This window comes from Stegodyphus dumicola, chromosome 2 (genome assembly GCF_044657685.1).
Source record: "Stegodyphus dumicola isolate Sdum_Otavi_A_Nest chromosome 2, ASM4465768v1".
Taxonomy (NCBI): domain Eukaryota; kingdom Metazoa; phylum Arthropoda; class Arachnida; order Araneae; family Eresidae; genus Stegodyphus; species Stegodyphus dumicola.
In genome coordinates this window covers 228,581,240-228,600,566 of record NC_140769.1, presented here as the reverse complement: position 1 = coordinate 228,600,566, position 19,327 = coordinate 228,581,240, and the positions used below count along the sequence as shown (strand labels likewise).

The following is a 19,327-nucleotide window of genomic DNA, read 5'->3' as shown; positions in this document are numbered from 1 at the left end:
TTATTTTTGGTGAGCAGTATATGAATCTCTCAACCTCATCAATAAAAAAGTTTTTTGCTTTTGGCTGCTTCGAATTGCAACATATTAATAATGTTCATTCAACACACAAATTGAACTGAGTAAGCTGAATTGCCGAGTTGTATACATAACAAATACTTTTAACGACCACTAAGGAAATTTTTCGCTATATATCTTGCAGTAATCTTTTATATATGTTTAATGCGGATCGCAAATTTTAACGCGGTAATTTTTAATCGGTTTTAAAGGATTTAGTTCGAAAATTTTAGTAAGGGAAATGAGTAATCTTTCTTCAAACGTATCTTTTCTAAAGAGAGATACTTCAGATTTATTGAGCCTGTATAAAAAATATGAAAGTTTTCCGAACAATTTACGTTATAGTAAACAATCTAATATATCGCCTTCCCGTAGTAATGTAAGAGATGCTATAATATCATTAATGAAAGAACTGAACTTAAATGGAAAACTTCAGCAGGAATTGCTTTATTACGCAGACACAGGGAAAAGTTTTCCGTTCTTGCCTAAAAAGATAATTAATTTCAAAGAGAGAAAAATTGAAAAACCTTTAAGTGCAAAATTATTGAAATTGCCTGATAAACCAATGCAGAGAACAAAAAGCACTATCGAACAAATAGGGGCGTATGAAAGAGAACAGTTCAGACCGAATCCATCAAAAAGTGAGACATATCTCAATCTATGTATTTATTTGACTGATCTTTAGTATATGTTGTACTGCAAATGTTTAATTCATAATTAATTTTGATGTTTAATGATATTTTATGAACTACTAATATTTTGCACACATGAAAGTGCAAAGGAAACATTCTGATGAATTTCCTATTGATTAAATAGCCAATTTTTTATGCTTGTGCAATTTAAGATAGTTAGACAATAAATGATACAGAATTTTAATTTTTAAATGTATTGAAATGCATAGGGCCTCCTTGATTAGTTAATATGAAATGAACTATTATTTGAGATGTAAAATTATTTAAGGTAGAGGCTCTTGTAGTTAACTGAAAAATGTTGGTAAATTTTATTTTGTAAATTCAACATTAATTCCATTATATAATGTTGATGAATAAATTTGTGCATTTTGGAGAAAAGGAGTAAGATTGAACAGATGGGCAATTACATATCAAAATATAGTTAGTAAATATTGTGCATCCATATCATATTGTTTGCTGAACAAATGATGGTGTTGTTCCGTTCATATCAGGACCAGATCCAGAAATGTATTATGTATGTGTTCATGTACACATGTATATATATATACATGTGTGTATGTATACATATCCACATATATACTCATACATACACACGTGCATACATTTCTGAGTATATATGTGTGTATACATATCCACATATATACTCATACATACACACGTGCATACATTTCTGAGTCTGGTCCCGATAACAGAACAGTACCCAAATGACTCTTTGTTTTTAAGTCTTGAAAAATGGAATGTTAATTAGGCAAAAACATCCATTCATTTCAACTTATATTAACCATAGAGGCAGAATTTCTCACCGCCTGTAGTAATATGCACCAAAAAGGGTTTGTGCTGTTAGGAATATTTTAATGGATAAACAAAGAACTAATTGGAATAATAATGATAGCATGTTGATTTTTGTTGTTCTTGGTGAGACCATACAGTATACAAAGCCCCAGTTTTTGTTATTTTGTCATATATATAACTATTGCCTGATTACTGCCCATCTCTTTGGTAAATCGGCAAGTAGTTTGACATAGATCATCCATCTCGAACTGTTCAAAACACCGTCATCAATGTATGATAAATGACCAGAATATAGAGAATTCCTGAGGTAAAAATATTCTCGAATGATTAGAGTGTCTGTGGAGCAACAGCATCCTCCTCATATTCAACATGAATATATAATATTTAGTAGCCTATGTAGATGAGCTTCCCATGACTGGAAAAAGATGATGAAAAGACAGCTTATTATCTACTTGATACTCCGTGTTTCAAAATTTAGGGGAAAAAAAAAAAAATCTTTCAGAACTCGGTATGAATTGCATATGCAGTAAAGCTTTCCCGAGCGTGGGAGTTACATCATTAACACGTCACGTGTATGGCAAAATCGCGTTCCACTAAGGTAATCTTCTATAGAAAAAAAGTGTATGAAGTGTAGTTTACATTAAGCAAATATGTATAATTTATGTAAACCTAAACACTATTGTAATTATAAGAGGAGAATAAAACAAATGCTAATTGAAAAGATTTCTATTACTTGCTTTGTAAGTATGCACGTGATACAATTACTATTTTAAATAGCTGGTGATTTTTGCTTGGAATAATGTCTGATGCAACTAATTAACATTTCATAGTAAAGATTGCAAAGTTTTACAGTACCTTTCATAAATTATCCTTTTCTTTTCTTCATTTGGGTCAGTCTCCACAAAATCAGACAGTTCTTATGACTTTTGTAACAATTTGTTTAACTACTTGTACAATAAAGGCATTTTATTTTCTTCAGTATTCCTGCTTTCATTGTCGGCTGGTTTTGTAAGATCATCCAATTGTTCATTTGTCATTTCAAAATTGTTTTATTTGATTATGGCAAAACACTCAAGGGCTATCTGCCTAAGAGTAGGAATGCCTTTATGGAGGACTTTTAAGGAAATTATCTTGTATATTACAAATGGAAAAAACCACAAAAATGCTCATGCAGCCAGCCATTAGGATTCGAACCTTGGACCGAAGTACTGTATTCAGCAGCTTTACCTACTCAGCCACTAGTGGGTCCTTTCATGACTAATCATTCTTTACCAATCTTCAATTTCTCCTACTTCTATATCTGAGAAATCCTTTGCTGCTTGTTGCTTTTGTGAATTGTACCATTTCTTTGGAATAATTTTCTATCAATGAAAATCCTTTAAAATTGTTGACAACTTCGGGCCAGTGCTGATGTCAGCAAGCATTCATCATTGATGAATTTACTTATTCCCATATGAGTTTAATCATTTCTGTGCAGTATATTATGTTGAATTATTTCCAAAATGCCACTAGTGGGTCATGCTTCCCTTTGTCTCATGCTTTTTTTTGCAGAGATATACTCGTGCCTTTGAATGTTTTTGTGATTCCTTAATCCACTGGCTGGATTAAGGAAGTAGCAATCAGTGGAAGAAATAAAACCTCTACATTTAATGCAATAATGTAAAGGCTTCAGTACAGTGTCCTTATATGTTATCAAGAATTAGAAGAACTTTAAAAATCAGGTTTCGCTGTTCTAAGCAATGCTGGATTTCTTTAATCAATGAATTTTCAAATCAGTTTTTAAAGAGGATTATTGCAACTTAGCAGATGCTCTGAAATGTACCATGTGCGGTTGAAATTCTCACACAAACTTTTCAAACTAAATGAACACAATTAAAATAATGAGTCTATGCAAAATCAAGTTCTGCAAGGATTTATTCTATGAAATGGTGAAAATAAATAAAAATACTAGATAGCTGACTACATAAAAAGTGCAGTTTATGGCAAAAAAACCACATGAATGGAAGTAGAAACTTCCAGTCTAAAATTGTAAAATCTGTCATTTTATTTTTATGAGCATGAATATCTTAAGTTTGCATTTGATATTGTGCAAGATTATGCAGGAAGAAAAAACATTTGAGGTATAAAGTTGATGTGTTCTTGAAGGTCATACGCTTATTAAAGTAAAGCTTTCAATCCACTTATGAGTGGCAGAAATTAAGACCTGATCACTGTTTAATTAGTTAGATAGACAAGAAATTCAATTTACAAATGTAACATTTTAAATCATTTGTCATATTTTTTTACACTTCATCACCATTATTTGTCCATTTTCCAATAAAACATCATATTGTGTCCATTAAAGCACTTTTTTCTTTTTTCTTGTTAATGTACTTACGGCACATCCAAAATGTTAATTGTTTCTCAAAATCTGAGGAAAAAACAAATAAACATCAGTTAACATATACCTTTCTTCACAAAAACTAAACATCCTTATCTAGAATTAACTGTGTTTACATAAAACAAAAGCAAAGATCTTATGACTGTATTGTGACATCATTGTTGGTACTAAATCACACAGTTTGGCAACAGGTATGAATTACTATTATATGTGCTGTATAATGGCTTTACAAGTCTTTCATTTGCTTAATTTTTCATAAACAAATCATAAATTTTAAAACCTTCCAGATACTTGAGTTTTTCAATTAGTTGAATGCTGCATAGGCAGCCTTTTACTGTACACTGCGGAAAAAAAAAGGGGGGGGGACAGTTCTATATCTCCTGTTTTACTGGGCCGATTGACGAAATTCAAATTCAAATTCAAACGGTGTTCTTCATGTCTCGAAAGCACAACTTAGGATATATACACTCTTTTGCAAAAAAATCGAAGCACCAAGAAGGAGTTTTGCAATCATGAGGAAATTTGGTTTGCAAACAACATCTTGATCGAACATGCAAATGATCAAAGTTTCAAGGCAAATGAACAGGAATTGTGATCATAGCGTGCATGTCTGGTGCGCAATTCCCGCAATACAACCAGTAACAAAGGCAGAAAATTTATCCCCCCCCCTTTTTTTTTTTTTTTTGCTGCCACTGTCGTCTGGAGTGTTTCGCAGCCAGTCATCATGTCTGCCATCAGACTGGCATCGTATAGTGTTCAGTGATGAATCCTGCTTCACTCTTGAAGCAGATGACCACCGTATTCGTGTCTGGAGAGGATGGGGCCAGCGGTCTCGATCAGCCTTTGTTTTACAAAGACATACAACCATAACCCCTGATCTGATGGTGTGGGGTGCTATTTCTTACGACAGCAGGTCATCTTTAGTCATCCTCCGTATATCTTTAACAGCTCAGCGATATGTTGATACCATCCTGCTGCCGGTTGCATTACCCTTCATGGCACGTCATCCTGGGGCCATTTTCCAACAAGATAATGCCAGGCCACGTACCGTTCGCTTATCCCTGGACTGTCTCTGTGCGTTTGATACTCTTCCTTGGCCAGCAAGGTCACCAGACCTTTCACCAATCGAACATGTTTGGGACATGGTAGGCCACCAGATTTGTGCACCATGAAATATCTCTGATCTGGAGCGACAACTGATGAATGCCTGGCAGAATGTGTTGCAGGATGACATTAGGAACCTCTACCACTCCTTGCCTCAATGAATTCAAGCATGTATTGCCGCCAGGGGCGGTTCAACCAACTACTAATTTGAACACTCAATGGGTGATTGTGAGCTGTGAACATATACTATGACCTTGATTTTTGAATCATTTTATTATCTGTGTATGAGCTATACACATATTCAATTTCATCAAAAACAACCACTTCCTTCATGGTGCTTAGATTTGTTTTGCAAAAGAGTGTTTTAGATTTATATATAGCATTATTCTAACAGGTATTTTGACACAAAATTGGACTTTCTGAAGTTACATGCCAATTTTTTTACATATTTCAATTCTACGACTCAAATTATACCTAAATATTAAATTTTGTAAAATTTACAGAGAAATTAAAAAATTTATCTCTGCGCTTTTTTTTCAGTTTGAAGCCAAGAATAGTTCATTCGCGAACTACTTAATATGTGGCCTTTACTATTTTCCTTCCCCTTTTTACATTGTGCATGAGTGGGAAAAAAATGACATCATTCTTTCTTTCAAATAATGTTCTTTATATTATATTTTAAATTATAATTGTTATTATTTTAAATATTTTTTTCTTTTTCAAATTTCATTTTAATTGTTTAAGTTGCATGGTTTCTTTCAAATAACTGTTTTAAAAATTTCTATTTACTCATTCAATCTGCATAGTTTAAATAAAAGGTGCATCATTTATTTTTTTTTCAAATAGTTTTCTTTATTGTATTTTTTAGTCATAGTTATTATTTTAGGTAATTTTTAAATTTTCAGACTTTTATTTTAATTGTTTGTATTGCATTGTCTCTTCAGATAATTGTTTTAAAATTTTCTATTCATTCATTCGAACTGCACATTTAAAATATATTTATTAATATAAATTTTCCAGAATTTAATTTTATTTATTTGAATTGCTTTTCTTTCAGAAGAATATTTTGTGATCCAGACTACAGTGTGTTTGAAAACTGCATATATTAAAAGAGAAAACATAGTAAAGCACAATTAACACGACTTTCAATGTTCCATTCAGAAAAGATATACTATAAATAATAAAGATGTATATCCAACATTTTAATTTAGGATGACTTGCATACATTGCTTTAAACAGTTTTATCATTGTGCCCATTGCTTTACACAATTTTATCATCCTACATTTAATTTCTTACAATGTTATTCATATTTTAGTCAAATGTTTTATTTTTGAAAACACAAAAATCAAATATCATGAAATTTAAAAAAAATACTAAATTTTATGCAAAAATTTATTTTTTATTCTTTGATGGCTTGCTCTTTTTTATTCAGGCATTCTGCAGATATAGTAAAAAGCATCCAACTTTACATCTTGGTTAAACATCTTGGTATTTCTGACATTAATTTTAAATAAAGTTATCGCCTTCCATTTCAGAAAGGCCCACGAACAGCCGAGCAATTGTTGAACACTGGTAGTTCGCTTCGGGGCTCAAATCCCGGTGAATAAGCTGGTTTCAAGGGCGTTTTCGTGGTTTTTCTCATGTGTAACATATATACGAGCTGGTTTCCTTTGAAAGTTCTTCACGAAGGCATCTCTCCTTTTAGGCAGATAGCCCTGCCTTGCTGTAAGTTAACAATCGAAATCCATTTCATCAGTATTTGGTCAGAGCCTTTATCAGTCTTTAGAGACTAGGCATTTTGAAGGCATGAGATGAAAGGAAAAACTAGTTTCATCAAGAGGCAAAATGTCTTTAGATGATATACATATATGTCACTGGATAAATTCTTGAATCTTCAAATAATTCGACTGAGAAATCATGGGTTGCTCCGTTTATTATACGATATGATGTTCTATGATGTAATTTAAATTTATACAACTATGTAGTTGAAAACCAGTCACTTCATTTTAATCTGCAGTGATATCATTTTTGTCTTTTCCGTTAACACAAACTCAGTTGCTGCTATTTGCTGGTGTACACATCCAAGTGTTTTCTCTTTGGACACCCAACTTGCTTGAAGTAGATTCCCCTTTAAATTTTTGCTTTTTCCCCCCTAATTTCCTTCTTTCCTTCTAGATTTTTTTTCAGTGCTGACACAAGAAATAATAAAAAATATTAATAATGTGAATAAGATTTTTCGATTGTTATACTTCCATAAATTTTGCATTCTTTTCCATTTTTTTAAAATATCAGTTGCATCAAATGCATTTCAGGTGAAGACAGCTTTTCAATTTCTAGTTATTTTAACTATAAATAAAGTTTAAAGCAAAGTCCAAAGGATAAATATTTGAATTAAAAGATTTTTGTTAAATGAGGAAGAAATCAAGCACTCCAGCAGCGCTTATCCTGTACCACCAAGTGATCCATATATTGGATGCAAACAATCTAAATTATATGATTTAGAATTTTTAAGCCTAATAATTTCTATATTAAAGGACATGTTTTTTGTATAATCTATAACAAGAGAGGAAATTACTAATTAAAACATTCTTTCTAAGAGAATTAATGTAAATATTTATATTTTTTAAAGCTGGGACATGACCCAAACTGTCAACGTCCTGTTTGCTTAAAAATGTTATGAAAATAAACATCAAATGAACTTTCTCAGTTTTAGACAAATGCAGTTAAAGTAAAGTAGTAGAAAATAGCACAGCGAAGGTAAAAATTTACTCTTACAAATATTTTTTTAAAGGAAGAAAGAAAGAAATTTTAAAAAATTTTAAATTTGAATAATATCATCAATAATTAAAAAAATAGCTTTTCATATAGTATTAATAAATATTTATTACACATTTATTGACGGAAAAATTTCATACAATTAATTCTCCATAAAAATTTATTTGAAATTTATGGTTAAAAATAGCTGTGGCAATTCACTGTAAGAAAATCCATAAACCACATTTAGCATTATTATCGCTCAGAAAAAGGTGCCAAATTTCAAAACACGAAAATATATAAATTCGTGTATATCTTGAAAAATTTTGAATAAAAAACTCTGATTTTTTGCAGTATGCTTAGAAATACTTTAAGATGGTGGTAAAAATTTTATAGGTTATAATTCTAAATTTTTTTCAAAAAATTTATAAAAATTATTTAAAAATAGAAATTTTAAAAATAAATTATAAAAAATGGGTGAATTTTATTTGAAATGAACCTAAATTTCAAAATGTGAAAGGAAGAATAAAAAAAGTTTAATAAAAAGGATATATTAATAAATATATACTAAATTCAATTAACATTGAGGAGCTAAAATTTTGAGAGCTCATTTTTTAAAAACTACTCATGTGATTTTTACAAAACTTGGCAGTCTGGCGTAATTTAAGTCGTAGAATCGAAATATGGAAAAGAATTGCTATGCTATTTCAGAAAAAGTCCAATTTTGTGTCAAAATACCTATGTTAGAATAATGCTATGTATAAGACTAATATATATTCCCTAAGTTGTGTTTTCGAGTCATTAAAAGTGCAGTTTGAATTTCGTTAATTGGCCCAGTAGAACAGGAGTTATAGAATTGTTCCCCCCTTTTTTTTTGTACATAGCTACATTTGTACATAGCCAGTGTACATAGCTACATTTTTTATATGCCGTTCTCTATCTGCACCATTGCTGTTACCATGTGAAAGGCCTGAAATGCTTAAATGGCATGAACTGGTGCATCAACACTCCTATTTTTCTCATGAGATCACTTTATTATTTAATGACTTATTGCATATAGATGTGCATCATTTGTAATAGTTTACAGAAAGATAGATAAAATATTGTGGTCATTCAATCCATCCAATATATAAATAGAAATGGTAGTTTTACCATTTAGTATGCTGCAATCAAAACTTTATACATCCCTGAAATAAACTCTAGATCAGAGGCTCTTAACCAGTGGTACGTGTATATGCAAGAGAAAAATAGGTGGTACACAAAGAAGCAAAATATTTTTAACTATTAAATTCAAAAATTAAAACCCCAACATCCTGATTGAGTTTTTTTCTCTAACACTCGTAACTTTATGCTATCTGAGCTTTGTTCAAGAGTGGTAGTGGTAGTAGTACTTTGTAGTAGTGGTACTAAAGGTTTTAAATCTTTGTTTAGATTGTACGCATTAGCCAAAAGGTTGAGAACCACTGCTCTAGATGTTTCATTTTGATAGATATATGTGAAACAACCATTAAAAAATTCTTTCCAAATCAAATTTATTCATTCTTTCAGGAAAGAAAGAGCAAAGATGAAGATTTTTTGACTGTATTGTGACATCATGTATATCCATTATTGGTTGATTATCTTTTTAGTTTCAGAGATTTAACTTTTTTGCTTCTTTCTAGCTAGAGCATCCCATGAAAAGGAGAGGCTTCAGAATTTAATGGCTTTTGGTGAAGATCTGAATAAAGAACCAAATATTATCACGATCGATACAGAACCTTCAAGAATATCAAAAGAGGATCTTTTTGACGAAAGTAATTGTAATAATTCATTTTTCTTATAATAAGGTTTCTAATTATTGGAGTAATATAATCCAAATTAGTCAGTTCCTTTCCAGTGTATTAACTTCTTTCGTATATAAACTTTATACAGGCATACAAAATTAGATAAATAATATTTGGGATAAATTACTGTATTTAATATTATTTGTATTTTTAGATAATATTAATTTATTAACTTAAATCTACAAATTCATATTTAAAAAAAATTTTAATTTGAAAAATAAAGTAAAATTCTCCAATTTCATCTCCTGCAAAATAATCATCTGACAGCATACCCCTATCGTAACAATGTTATTTTGGAAGGAAAATTTAAATACATCTTTTAAATATGCTCTGATAACAATATAGTATAAGGCATTTTCTTTCTCATTATCATATGCCTTAATGGTGTAATAGAAAGCATGTCTGGCCAGCAGTTTAGAGTTTGAATCTTAGCGAGGGCATTGCATATAGATTCCTGCTTCAATTCTAAAATTATAATGAAACTGAATATTTTGGAAATTTATGTTTAAAAACATATACAGTACAAAGTCTGTAATCCTTAATAATCTATAATCTGGACCTCAAAGCCACAAACTTTATGCATGCACGCGTTGAAAGAAATGTTTAATAAAGTAAACAAATAAATGTTAGGGTTTTTTTTTTTTTTTTTTTTTTTTTTGTAAAATTTGATACTCTTTAGATCATAATTGCTTTTTATTTTTTTATTTCATAAATTACGGTTTCATATTTTTAATTGTATAATTTCTGCATGCCATCTTACCAGATTTAAATTGATGATCTATAATCCAGAAAAACCCCTAATCTGGAATCGCCGAAGTCCCGACGAGTTCGGATTATGGACATTTTACAGTAATGCTAATTGTAAGAAACATGTACATTATTATAAGAAAATGAGCTATGTTAATTATTGGAATGCTTACATTACCAAAACACTTTTGAAGAATTTTGCAATACATGCAAATTATTATAATTGGATTTATTTTATTTTACTAATTGATCAGAGGCTCTTAACCAGTGGTACATGTATACCGCTGGTTGTACGCAATAGAAAAATAGGTGGTAGACAAAGAAGCAAAATATTTTTAACTATTAAATTCAAAAATTAAAACCCCAACATTCTGATTGAGTTTTTTTCTCTAACACTTGTAACTTTATGCTATCTGAGCTTTGTTCAAGAGTGGTAGTGGTACTAAAGGTTTTAAATTTTTGTTTAGATTGTACGCATTAGTCAAAAGGTTGAGAACCGCTGCTCTAGATGTTTCATTTTGATAGATAAATGTAAAACAACCATTAAAAAAAATTCTTTCCAAATCAAATTTATTCATTCTTTCAGGAAAAAAAGAGCAAAGATGAAGATTTTATTATAATTGGATTTATTTAAGCAGAAAAATAATTTATTTTAAAGTTACTAATTGATAAAAAGCTGAATTCAAGAGACAATAAGCTTTTTCTTTAATCGGAAAACTATGATCAGGGGACAGTGTTAGAGCTGATGTTACCATGTTGCCACACCTGGTGGCATGATTTAGAAGAGGCAAAATATTTGCAATTTAGGAAGGAACAGGTTGGCAGTCCTAATTATGATGCCCTCTTTTACGGAAAAGAATTAATTGAATGAATTAATTTTTTATGTGCTAATTGTTGATTATATAATCAGAACTTTTTTTTAATTCTTACAGTTTATATATATATATATATATATATATATTGTTTTTCAGTTTTAATTGAGATCAAAGAGAGAAAAGATTTTCTCGATGAAATGGCTGAACTTGGAGAAGGAAAAAAATATTTGGCAGATATTCAGTGTCAAATTGCACTAGTAGGATTCTCTTTTTTTGCTAATACTATATCACATTTCTTTTTCCTTCTTTCTGAAAAATATTAAGTAGCTTTATAAATCAAGAAATCTAGTGAAATATTTCCATTGTTTTATCATTTTATTATCATTATATACTTTTGTTAGTAAGAATGTATATTTTTCAGTTGAAAACTAATTCTGCTTAACAAATTTTTTAAAGTAACATACTTTTTTAATTAAAATCCATAAACGAAAATTACATAAATGTTTAATATATATTGAAGAATTTTGATGATGAAATATTGATTAGTTGTAAGACAGTGTCTTCCCTTTTTAAATGCCCATCCTGAAAATCATAATCATCTTATTTATGCAGCGTAACATTTGAAAAGTACAGTAAAAATTTTATCAATGATCGTTTTGGATAGAACATTTATGAATACAGAAGAAAGTATATTTATTTAACCACAAAATTTGGCATTTATGTTATTTATTTTTCTTTCTTGTAAATCATATTCCATGTATTTAACATGCAATGTTCTCTATTCAGAAATGAAATTATTCCACGTACACTTTTAATCCTTAATATGGTCAAGGATTTTTCAAATTTTGTGATGTTTGCAAATTGATTCTGATTAAAGCCAAATTAACTAAATTTGAATAAAACTATTTAATGTGGAAGAATATTGATGTTGTAACATTGCACAGCTTAGTACAGAATTGTCCAACATTTTTGGTGGCATGAGTGACTTTTCCTGTAGGTAATATAATGTACTACTAGTATCAAGGAAATATTATAAACTAGTAATCTCATAATGTTACATATAAGCTGCTTGCAGTCATCTTTTCAAGTACTTGCATATTAATGCAACCACCTTAGTAGAAGACCCCAGATTTTCAGAATGTACCATACTCTGGCAAACATGCTCATTACTGTCCTTCAGTCAAGCAGCGCCATCATATTTATGTACATGCTTTTGTTGTATTCTAAGTTCCAACTGTTTTTATAAACAAATCATGAATACTTTAGTTTTAAAATATGTGTTTATGGAATCTGCCAGCAATGGAAGAAACTGCAGTAAAATTTTTGCAAGAATATATGATTTTACTGAAAATTTTCTGAAGGAAATAAGGAAATCCACTTCCTCACAGCCACTGTTGCCAAGAGTTGCACGAAGACAAGTCTTTGCAATTATCTAATTTTTTAAAGTGAAAACAAGATCACTCTGTACTTCAAAAAGGGTAGTCCAAGAAAATTACAAAGAATGTGTTTTATTTTTTTAATGTATAACTTAATTCATATTTAATAATTCAGATTTGTATTTTAAGTTACTAACTTATGTTTTCTTTTCATACGTTGACAAAGTTTACTGACTTAATGATAAATATACATAGTTTGGGAAACTTTCTTTAAAAAAAAGAAGAAAAAAACTAGAAAACCACCGACTTCCACCCTATAAGTAACTTTTCCCTTTTCATCTGCAAAAAGCCATTAGATTGCATCAAGGTGGTTGCATTAATGTGTAAGTAATAACATTTATAATTGGGTGACCTTTGTTTTTTGACAATTCTTTTTTGACACTAAGATCAGTGCCAGGATGGCACAATTTCAAGGTGGCTGCTACACAAAACAAGTATTAATAAAATGTACCATGCATATACGTCTTAAGTTTCAATTTCATTCTTCTTACATCTTTCCATTAGCTAAAATAATTACATTTATATTCTTAAGGGAAAATTAATTGTTTAAAATGAATCTTCTTATTTTTTGGTGAAACTTTCTTATGTGATTAATTATTTCAGTGTTACAGGGATATTACTCTTTTTTACTAAACACTTATGAAAATAATAATTATGAAAGTTACATATTTAAAGATGTAAGGCATACTTGAATATACTTTTAATGATTAAATGTCTTCCAGGAATAAAAATGTTCTGTTCATAATTCCCCTTAAGAAGCACCAGTTTAAGTCTCTTTCCAAATGCATTTGTTTCCAAAATTGTCTCTATAGGCATAAAAGTGCTGATTTCTCAAAAACTGGATAATTTGTTTGAGGTAATAATTAATGTATAAACAGAAAAGTTAAAGAAAAAATAAATAACAGGAGCTATATTACAAAGCAAAAAAATTTTGGGAACTACTCTGATATGCGCCCTTAAGTCACCAAATTTCTCGCCAAACATTTTTGGCAAGAAACTCCATGCTGCCATATTGCTATCTAAATTTTTTGTCTACATTTCGAACTGTAAGCCTAAAATGTCTCCAAAAACACTGTTTTCGCAGATGCAAAAACCATGTTTTGAACACACGATTTAAGCTAAAAATCCGAAACAAAAACAAAAAATTTAGATAGCAAAACCGTAAAGTTTCTAACCAAAATTATTTGACAAGAGTCCATGTACACAGTGATATGTTTTAACTTAAAAAAACATCTACGAATGGCACAATCTAGGCAACAAACGAATCTATGAACTACGCACACCTCACTTTAATAAATTAACATAACAACAATAAATTTCAAAGAATACCATGTACACAGCATCCTGTTTAAACTTAAAAAAACATCTACGAATTGCACAATTTAGGCAACAAACGAATCTATGAACTACGCACACCTCACTTTAATAAATTAACATAACAGCAATAAATTTCAAAGAATACCATGTATACAGCGTTCTGTTTCAACTTAAAAAAACATCTACAAATTGCACAATTTAGGCAACAAACGAATCTATGAACTACACACACCTCACTTTAATAAATTAACATAACAACAAATTTCAAAGAATACCATGTATACAGCATTCTGTTTCAACTTTAAAAAACATCTACGAATTGCACAATTTAGGCGGTATGCACTAATCAACAAAATAACTGAAATAAATTTCAAACAATTCAAAAAAACAACAATAACGACAGAAATTCATACTAAAAAAACAATGAACATAACATTCTGCAAAATAAGTACAAGAATAAAATAAAATGCACTTACCATGAATTAATGCTTTTTCGAAAAGCAGAAATACCAATTTCATACCGCCTTTAACATGCCGCCACATAATCACTATCGTATTTATATGACAGCCAGACACACTATCCAGAAAATTCATACTATGGTTCACAAATAAATAAAATAACAAATAATCACAAATCCCTACTTCTATCATGCACAGCCATTAAAAATAATCTCCCAGAACCTCTTTCCACGCCTCCAAATACCCACTGCCCCTCAACAGGATGGCCACGACGATATTTCCTTTTGCCGAACTTCAATTCAACAACTTTCACCATTTTATCTTTCCCTCTTAGCTTTTCAGACACAGAGCATGACGGGAACCAACTAACTCCAGCGAAAGATTTTTCAACGTCAACAGAGTTGCCATACAACATGCAATCGCGCCAAAAACCAGCGCAGAACACACATCACCACATTTGGTGAAATTAGGGCGTATATCAGAGTTGTACCAAATTTTGAAATAATATTATGATATTGAAATTTTAAAAACAACTAAATATCTCAGTAATAAATACAGATTTTTGAAATTAATATAGTTATCTCCCCCAACTCATGCACTCATATCCCAATGTGATTTCTCGGGGATGAATACTACTGCTACTGCCACTTCTTTACCACTATAATCTTCAAGACATTGAGGTCTGCTAGAGGAAGATTTCACCATGCAGTAATTCTGTGAGGGATGTTCTTCCATATTCAATTGAATTTAATTTACCACTTCATTTGTTCACTGCCTTTAATTACAAGAAATTTACCAAATTTCAAAATAACTTAATTCTAAACAATGAGACTATTAATTTATTTTAATGCTTTAAAAATTAAATAATTTACTTTTTTGCAAATTGATAGTGCTTCATGAGTGTTATACGAAACCACCCATATTTGCAACAAATGATTCTTTTACATACTTGAAACACTAAATCTGGATACAGAACCTTATACCTGAGATTATGAACATAATTTTGAAGTGCAAAAGTCTAATTTCAAAATTACAACTAATTTCATTAAGTGCATTAAAAAATGTTAGCTCTCTTTCACTGTAGTGATTTCAAATACATATTCCATTGAAATAAAAAAATAAAAAAAATAAAAAAAAAAGAAAATTGCAATTTGATTCTCACTTAAATAAGAAACCAGAAAATTTCAATTTGATTATAATTACCACCCAACAGAAAGTTAAATCAAATATGCTAATTTTTTTCACTTTTAATATACCACTTAGATTATCATACATTACTTCCATTACACAAAATACTTATTAACTAACATACAGTTCTTGTAAGAAATAACCTTATGTACAAGTATTTTTACCACTTTTCATTATGCTTTTATATTTTCTTGCTTTTTCAGCGACTACGGGAATTAGAAAAGTTGGACAAAGACAGAGCACAGCCCTTTGTTTTCATGTTTGGCATATGAATATATTTAAATTATCACAAGTAATACATTTACTACATTTATTATATACACACTTCAGAATAACTGTAAAACCTATTACTAAACTTTAAAGTACTAACCTGTATTAACTTTGTGCAATGTATATAAATTAATCTAGTATTTCTGTAATTCATTATTTAAAATCATACTTAACTATAAAATAAACCGTTTATGCAAAATCCATACTTACGCATGTCTTTCTTTTAATGTAAGTTATATTTCACAATTTATTTCTTAACATTTTGATTGCATATGCTACATAAAAAGATTCATATTTATGAACATTATAAACCAACCCAATTTTTCCCCACTATAAAACTCGTATGCTTACTCCAAAAATTCCAAATTACATTTACCACCCAACAGAATTAGTTCAGAATTTAAGGCTATTATGTTTCCCAAATACTTTTATATCATACAAAACCTTTTTTTTTTTTTTTTAACTCTTTACACATCAGTTAACTCTCTTCATTTCTTATTATTATCTACCAGTATATTATAAAATAGTACTAAAGAGGCTTGCTGTATTTTTATAGGTAGGTTTGTTGAAAACAGTTAAAATTATTTAATAATTTTTTGATTAGAAATCTTCTATAAATAATTACACTTTGTCAGTAATATCCAATTTGTTAAACAAATTTTTAAGCATATCATTTACGTCAATTTTGTTTCTTTACAAGTAAATAAATATAAAACATGCTTAAAACAGTAATTGAAATATTTATTCACTTCTAAATATACAGTATTTTACAATAACTTACAATTTTATACAAATATACAAAGTATATAATTATTTATAAGTGGCATTACATAATGATCATAAGAAATAATTCACAATGAAATGACATTACCTTTTTTTCCATATATGCTTGACATAATTTCTATTATTAATTGAAATACAGTTGATTAACTCTTTGGTAATTGTCTTTTGAACAGTTCACAAAGTCTTTGGTTAATAATCTTTTAACACATAATGCATTTAGTCTACTTCTTCTACTGTTGGTCCAGATGTGCTGCCACCTGTTGCACCACCAGCTGCCCCACCCTGATGTAGTTTCGTCATTATTGGTGACAATTCACTTTGTATTTCCTTCATTTTATGTTCAATCTCATCCTTTTCTGCCAAAGTATTATTATCCAGCCATTGAATGACACCTTCACAAACATCCTTTACTTTTGACTTGTCACTAGATGAGAGTTTATCATCTGGAGCAGATTCTGCAGCTTGTTTCACAGAATATACATAACTTTCTAGAGAATTTCTAGATGTTATTCTTTCCCTCTGCTCTTGGTCTTCTCTCTCATACTGCTTGGCTTCTTGCAGCATTCTTTCAATTTCATCCTTTGTTAATCTTCCTTTGTCATTGGTTATGGTAATACTTTGTGATTTACCTGAACTTTTATCCATGGCAGATACTTGAAGTATACCATTGGCATCCAAATCAAAAGTCACTTCAATCTGAGGAACTCCTCGAGGAGCTGGAGGAATACCAGATAACTGAAACCTTCCAAGCAGGTGATTATCTTTTGTCATAGCTCGCTCCCGCTCGAATACTTGGATGTCCACTCCTGGCTGATTATCTGAATAAGTTGTAAATATCTGAGATGTTTTGCATGGAATATGAGCATTTCTTTCAATGATTTTCGTCATTACACCTCCTGCTGTCTCAATGCCAAGGGACAGTGGGGTCACATCAACAAGCAACACATCCTTGATATTCTCGCTTGTATCTCCGGTCAGCACAGCCGCTTGAACTGCTGCACCATATGCAACAGCTTCATCAGGATTAATGGACATGCAGAGTTCTTTGCCATTAAAGAAGTCTTTTAACAGTTTCTGAATTTTTGGAATGCGTGTTGATCCTCCAACCAAAACGACATCATGAATATTTCCTTTATCCATCTTTGCATCTTTTAAGGCCCGCTCCACAGGTTCAAGGGTGCTTCTGAAGAGGTCCATACACAGTTCTTCAAATCTGGCACGAGAAATCTTGGAGTAAAAATCGATTCCTTCAAAGAGTGCATCAATCTCAATACTCGCCTCACTGCTGCTGGACAAGGTTCGTTTGGCTCTTTCACAAGCAGTTCTTAGTCTTCTAACTGCCTTGGGATTTGATCTGATGTCTTTCTTATATTTACGCTTAAATTCTTCTACAAAGTGTGCAACCATTCGATTGTCAAAATCCTCTCCACCTAGATGGGTATCTCCAGCTGTAGACCTTACTTCAAAAAGAGATCCTTCATCAATACTCAAGATAGACACGTCAAAAGTTCCTCCTCCCAAATCAAATATGAGAACATTACGTTCACCTTTCAAATTTTTATCCAATCCATAAGCAAGAGCTGCAGCAGTAGGCTCATTAATTATCCTCAAGACATTCAAACCAGCAATTTTTCCAGCATCTTTTGTAGCTTGACGTTGTGAATCATTGAAATAGGCAGGAACTATTATGACAGCATCCTCAACTTTTTGTCCAAGATACATTTCAGCTGTTTCTTTCATCTTGGTTAGTACCATTGCACTTATTTCTTCTGGATTAAAGACCTTCTTTTCACCCTTGAATTCAACACTGATTTTTGGCTTTCCTCCTTCAGAAATAACTTTGAATGGCCAGTGTTTAAGATCAGATTGAATTTTAGGGTCATCATACTTTCTTCCTATCAGTCTCTTTGCATCAAATACTGTATTTTCTGGATTGAGAGCAACTTGGGCTTTTGCAGGATCACCAATCAATCTCTCTGTATCTGTGAAGGCAACATAACTGGGAGTTGTTCGATTGCCTTGGTCATTGGCAATTATTTCTACATGTCCATGCTGAAAGACTCCAACACATGAGTAAGTTGTACCCAAATCTATACCAATTGCAGGTGCTTTGCCACTTGGCATTCTGTATTACAGTTTGCAAATACGGTTCACAATGAACAGTTCAATAGAGTTCAGTGTAGTACCACAAGAACTTGTATCACCACAAGAAATGGAAATAATTCAAAGCGCTCAAATGCTGCAATCGCAAGACAATTCTCATATAAAGTATTCTAATATTCTACATGGTGAACCAAGAACTCATATTTATAAACGCTCCGCTGTTTCGGGAATTTTCCAGAGATCTTTGACGCAATACTCTAGTGCTGCCATCTATTGGAGAACTGTAAGCACAAAGATTGTAAATTTTGTTTTGGTTTCCTCGTAAATAGTATAATATATTTTATAGCGTTTTTTAATATTACTTGAAGGCTTTATTTTATGATTTAGTTATTAAAAACTTCAAACACTTAGTAGGTAATTTCGTTCTAGAAATTTCTGCTCTTATCCTAAATTGCGCAAGAAATGTGAATGGGTGGAGTCGAAAAAAAGTAGCTGTATTTCGTGGCGCCATCTTTAGCCGATAAAAGGCATTTCTGGAATTTTCGAGTGTGTTTCTCCTGTTTATCGTTTGCGTCTTCTAGAAAATTCAGTAGTATGATTACCAGAAAT

At 30.8% G+C, this 19,327-nt stretch overlaps 3 protein-coding genes across 4 annotated transcripts in view; 1 reads left to right on the top strand and 2 right to left on the bottom strand.

The window, feature by feature from the left end:
• The first annotated feature begins 41 nt into the window (after window positions 1–41).
• LOC118188198 (UPF0193 protein EVG1) lies at window positions 42–16,033 on the top strand. 2 transcript variants are annotated; one of them, XM_035358575.2, is made up of 4 exons: window positions 51–695; window positions 9,439–9,570; window positions 11,319–11,419; window positions 15,766–16,033. In XM_035358575.2, exons 1-4 carry the CDS (start codon window positions 296–298, stop codon window positions 15,832–15,834), a joined length of 702 nt encoding a protein of 233 aa, XP_035214466.1. In that variant the 5' UTR covers window positions 51–295; the 3' UTR covers window positions 15,835–16,033. The 2 variants fall into 2 exon arrangements, with proteins under 2 accessions (XP_035214467.1, XP_035214466.1); XM_035358576.2 differs by lacking the exon at window positions 11,319–11,419 and having other exon boundaries at window positions 42–695.
• The window catches only part of LOC118188197 (uncharacterized), a 52,575-nt gene continuing 36,682 nt past the window's right edge, over window positions 3,435–19,327 (bottom strand). Inside the window, exon 4 of the mRNA XM_035358573.2 lies at window positions 3,435–3,948. Within this exon, the coding sequence (XP_035214464.1) occupies window positions 3,863–3,948 (86 nt within the window). The 3' untranslated portion in view covers window positions 3,435–3,862. The remainder of the gene's footprint in view (window positions 3,949–19,327) is intronic.
• LOC118188196 (major heat shock 70 kDa protein Ba-like) lies at window positions 16,573–19,065 on the bottom strand. Its single transcript, XM_035358571.2, has one exon. The coding sequence runs from the start codon at window positions 18,737–18,739 to the stop codon at window positions 16,832–16,834; it is 1,908 nt and encodes a 635-aa protein (XP_035214462.1). The 5' UTR covers window positions 18,740–19,065; the 3' UTR covers window positions 16,573–16,831.

Excerpts from the sequence above, each read along its gene's own strand:
- LOC118188198 (XM_035358575.2), top strand. The coding sequence starts at position 296 with ATGAGTAATCTTTCTTCAAACGTATCTTTTCTAAAGAGAGATACTTCA. Across the intron at positions 696-9,438 it reads CAGACCGAATCCATCAAAAA|CTAGAGCATCCCATGAAAAG; the intron begins GTGAGACATATC and ends GCTTCTTTCTAG. Across the intron at positions 11,420-15,765 it reads TTCAGTGTCAAATTGCACTA|CGACTACGGGAATTAGAAAA; the intron begins GTAGGATTCTCT and ends TTGCTTTTTCAG.
- LOC118188196 (XM_035358571.2), bottom strand. The coding sequence starts at position 18,739 with ATGCCAAGTGGCAAAGCACCTGCAATTGGTATAGATTTGGGTACAACT.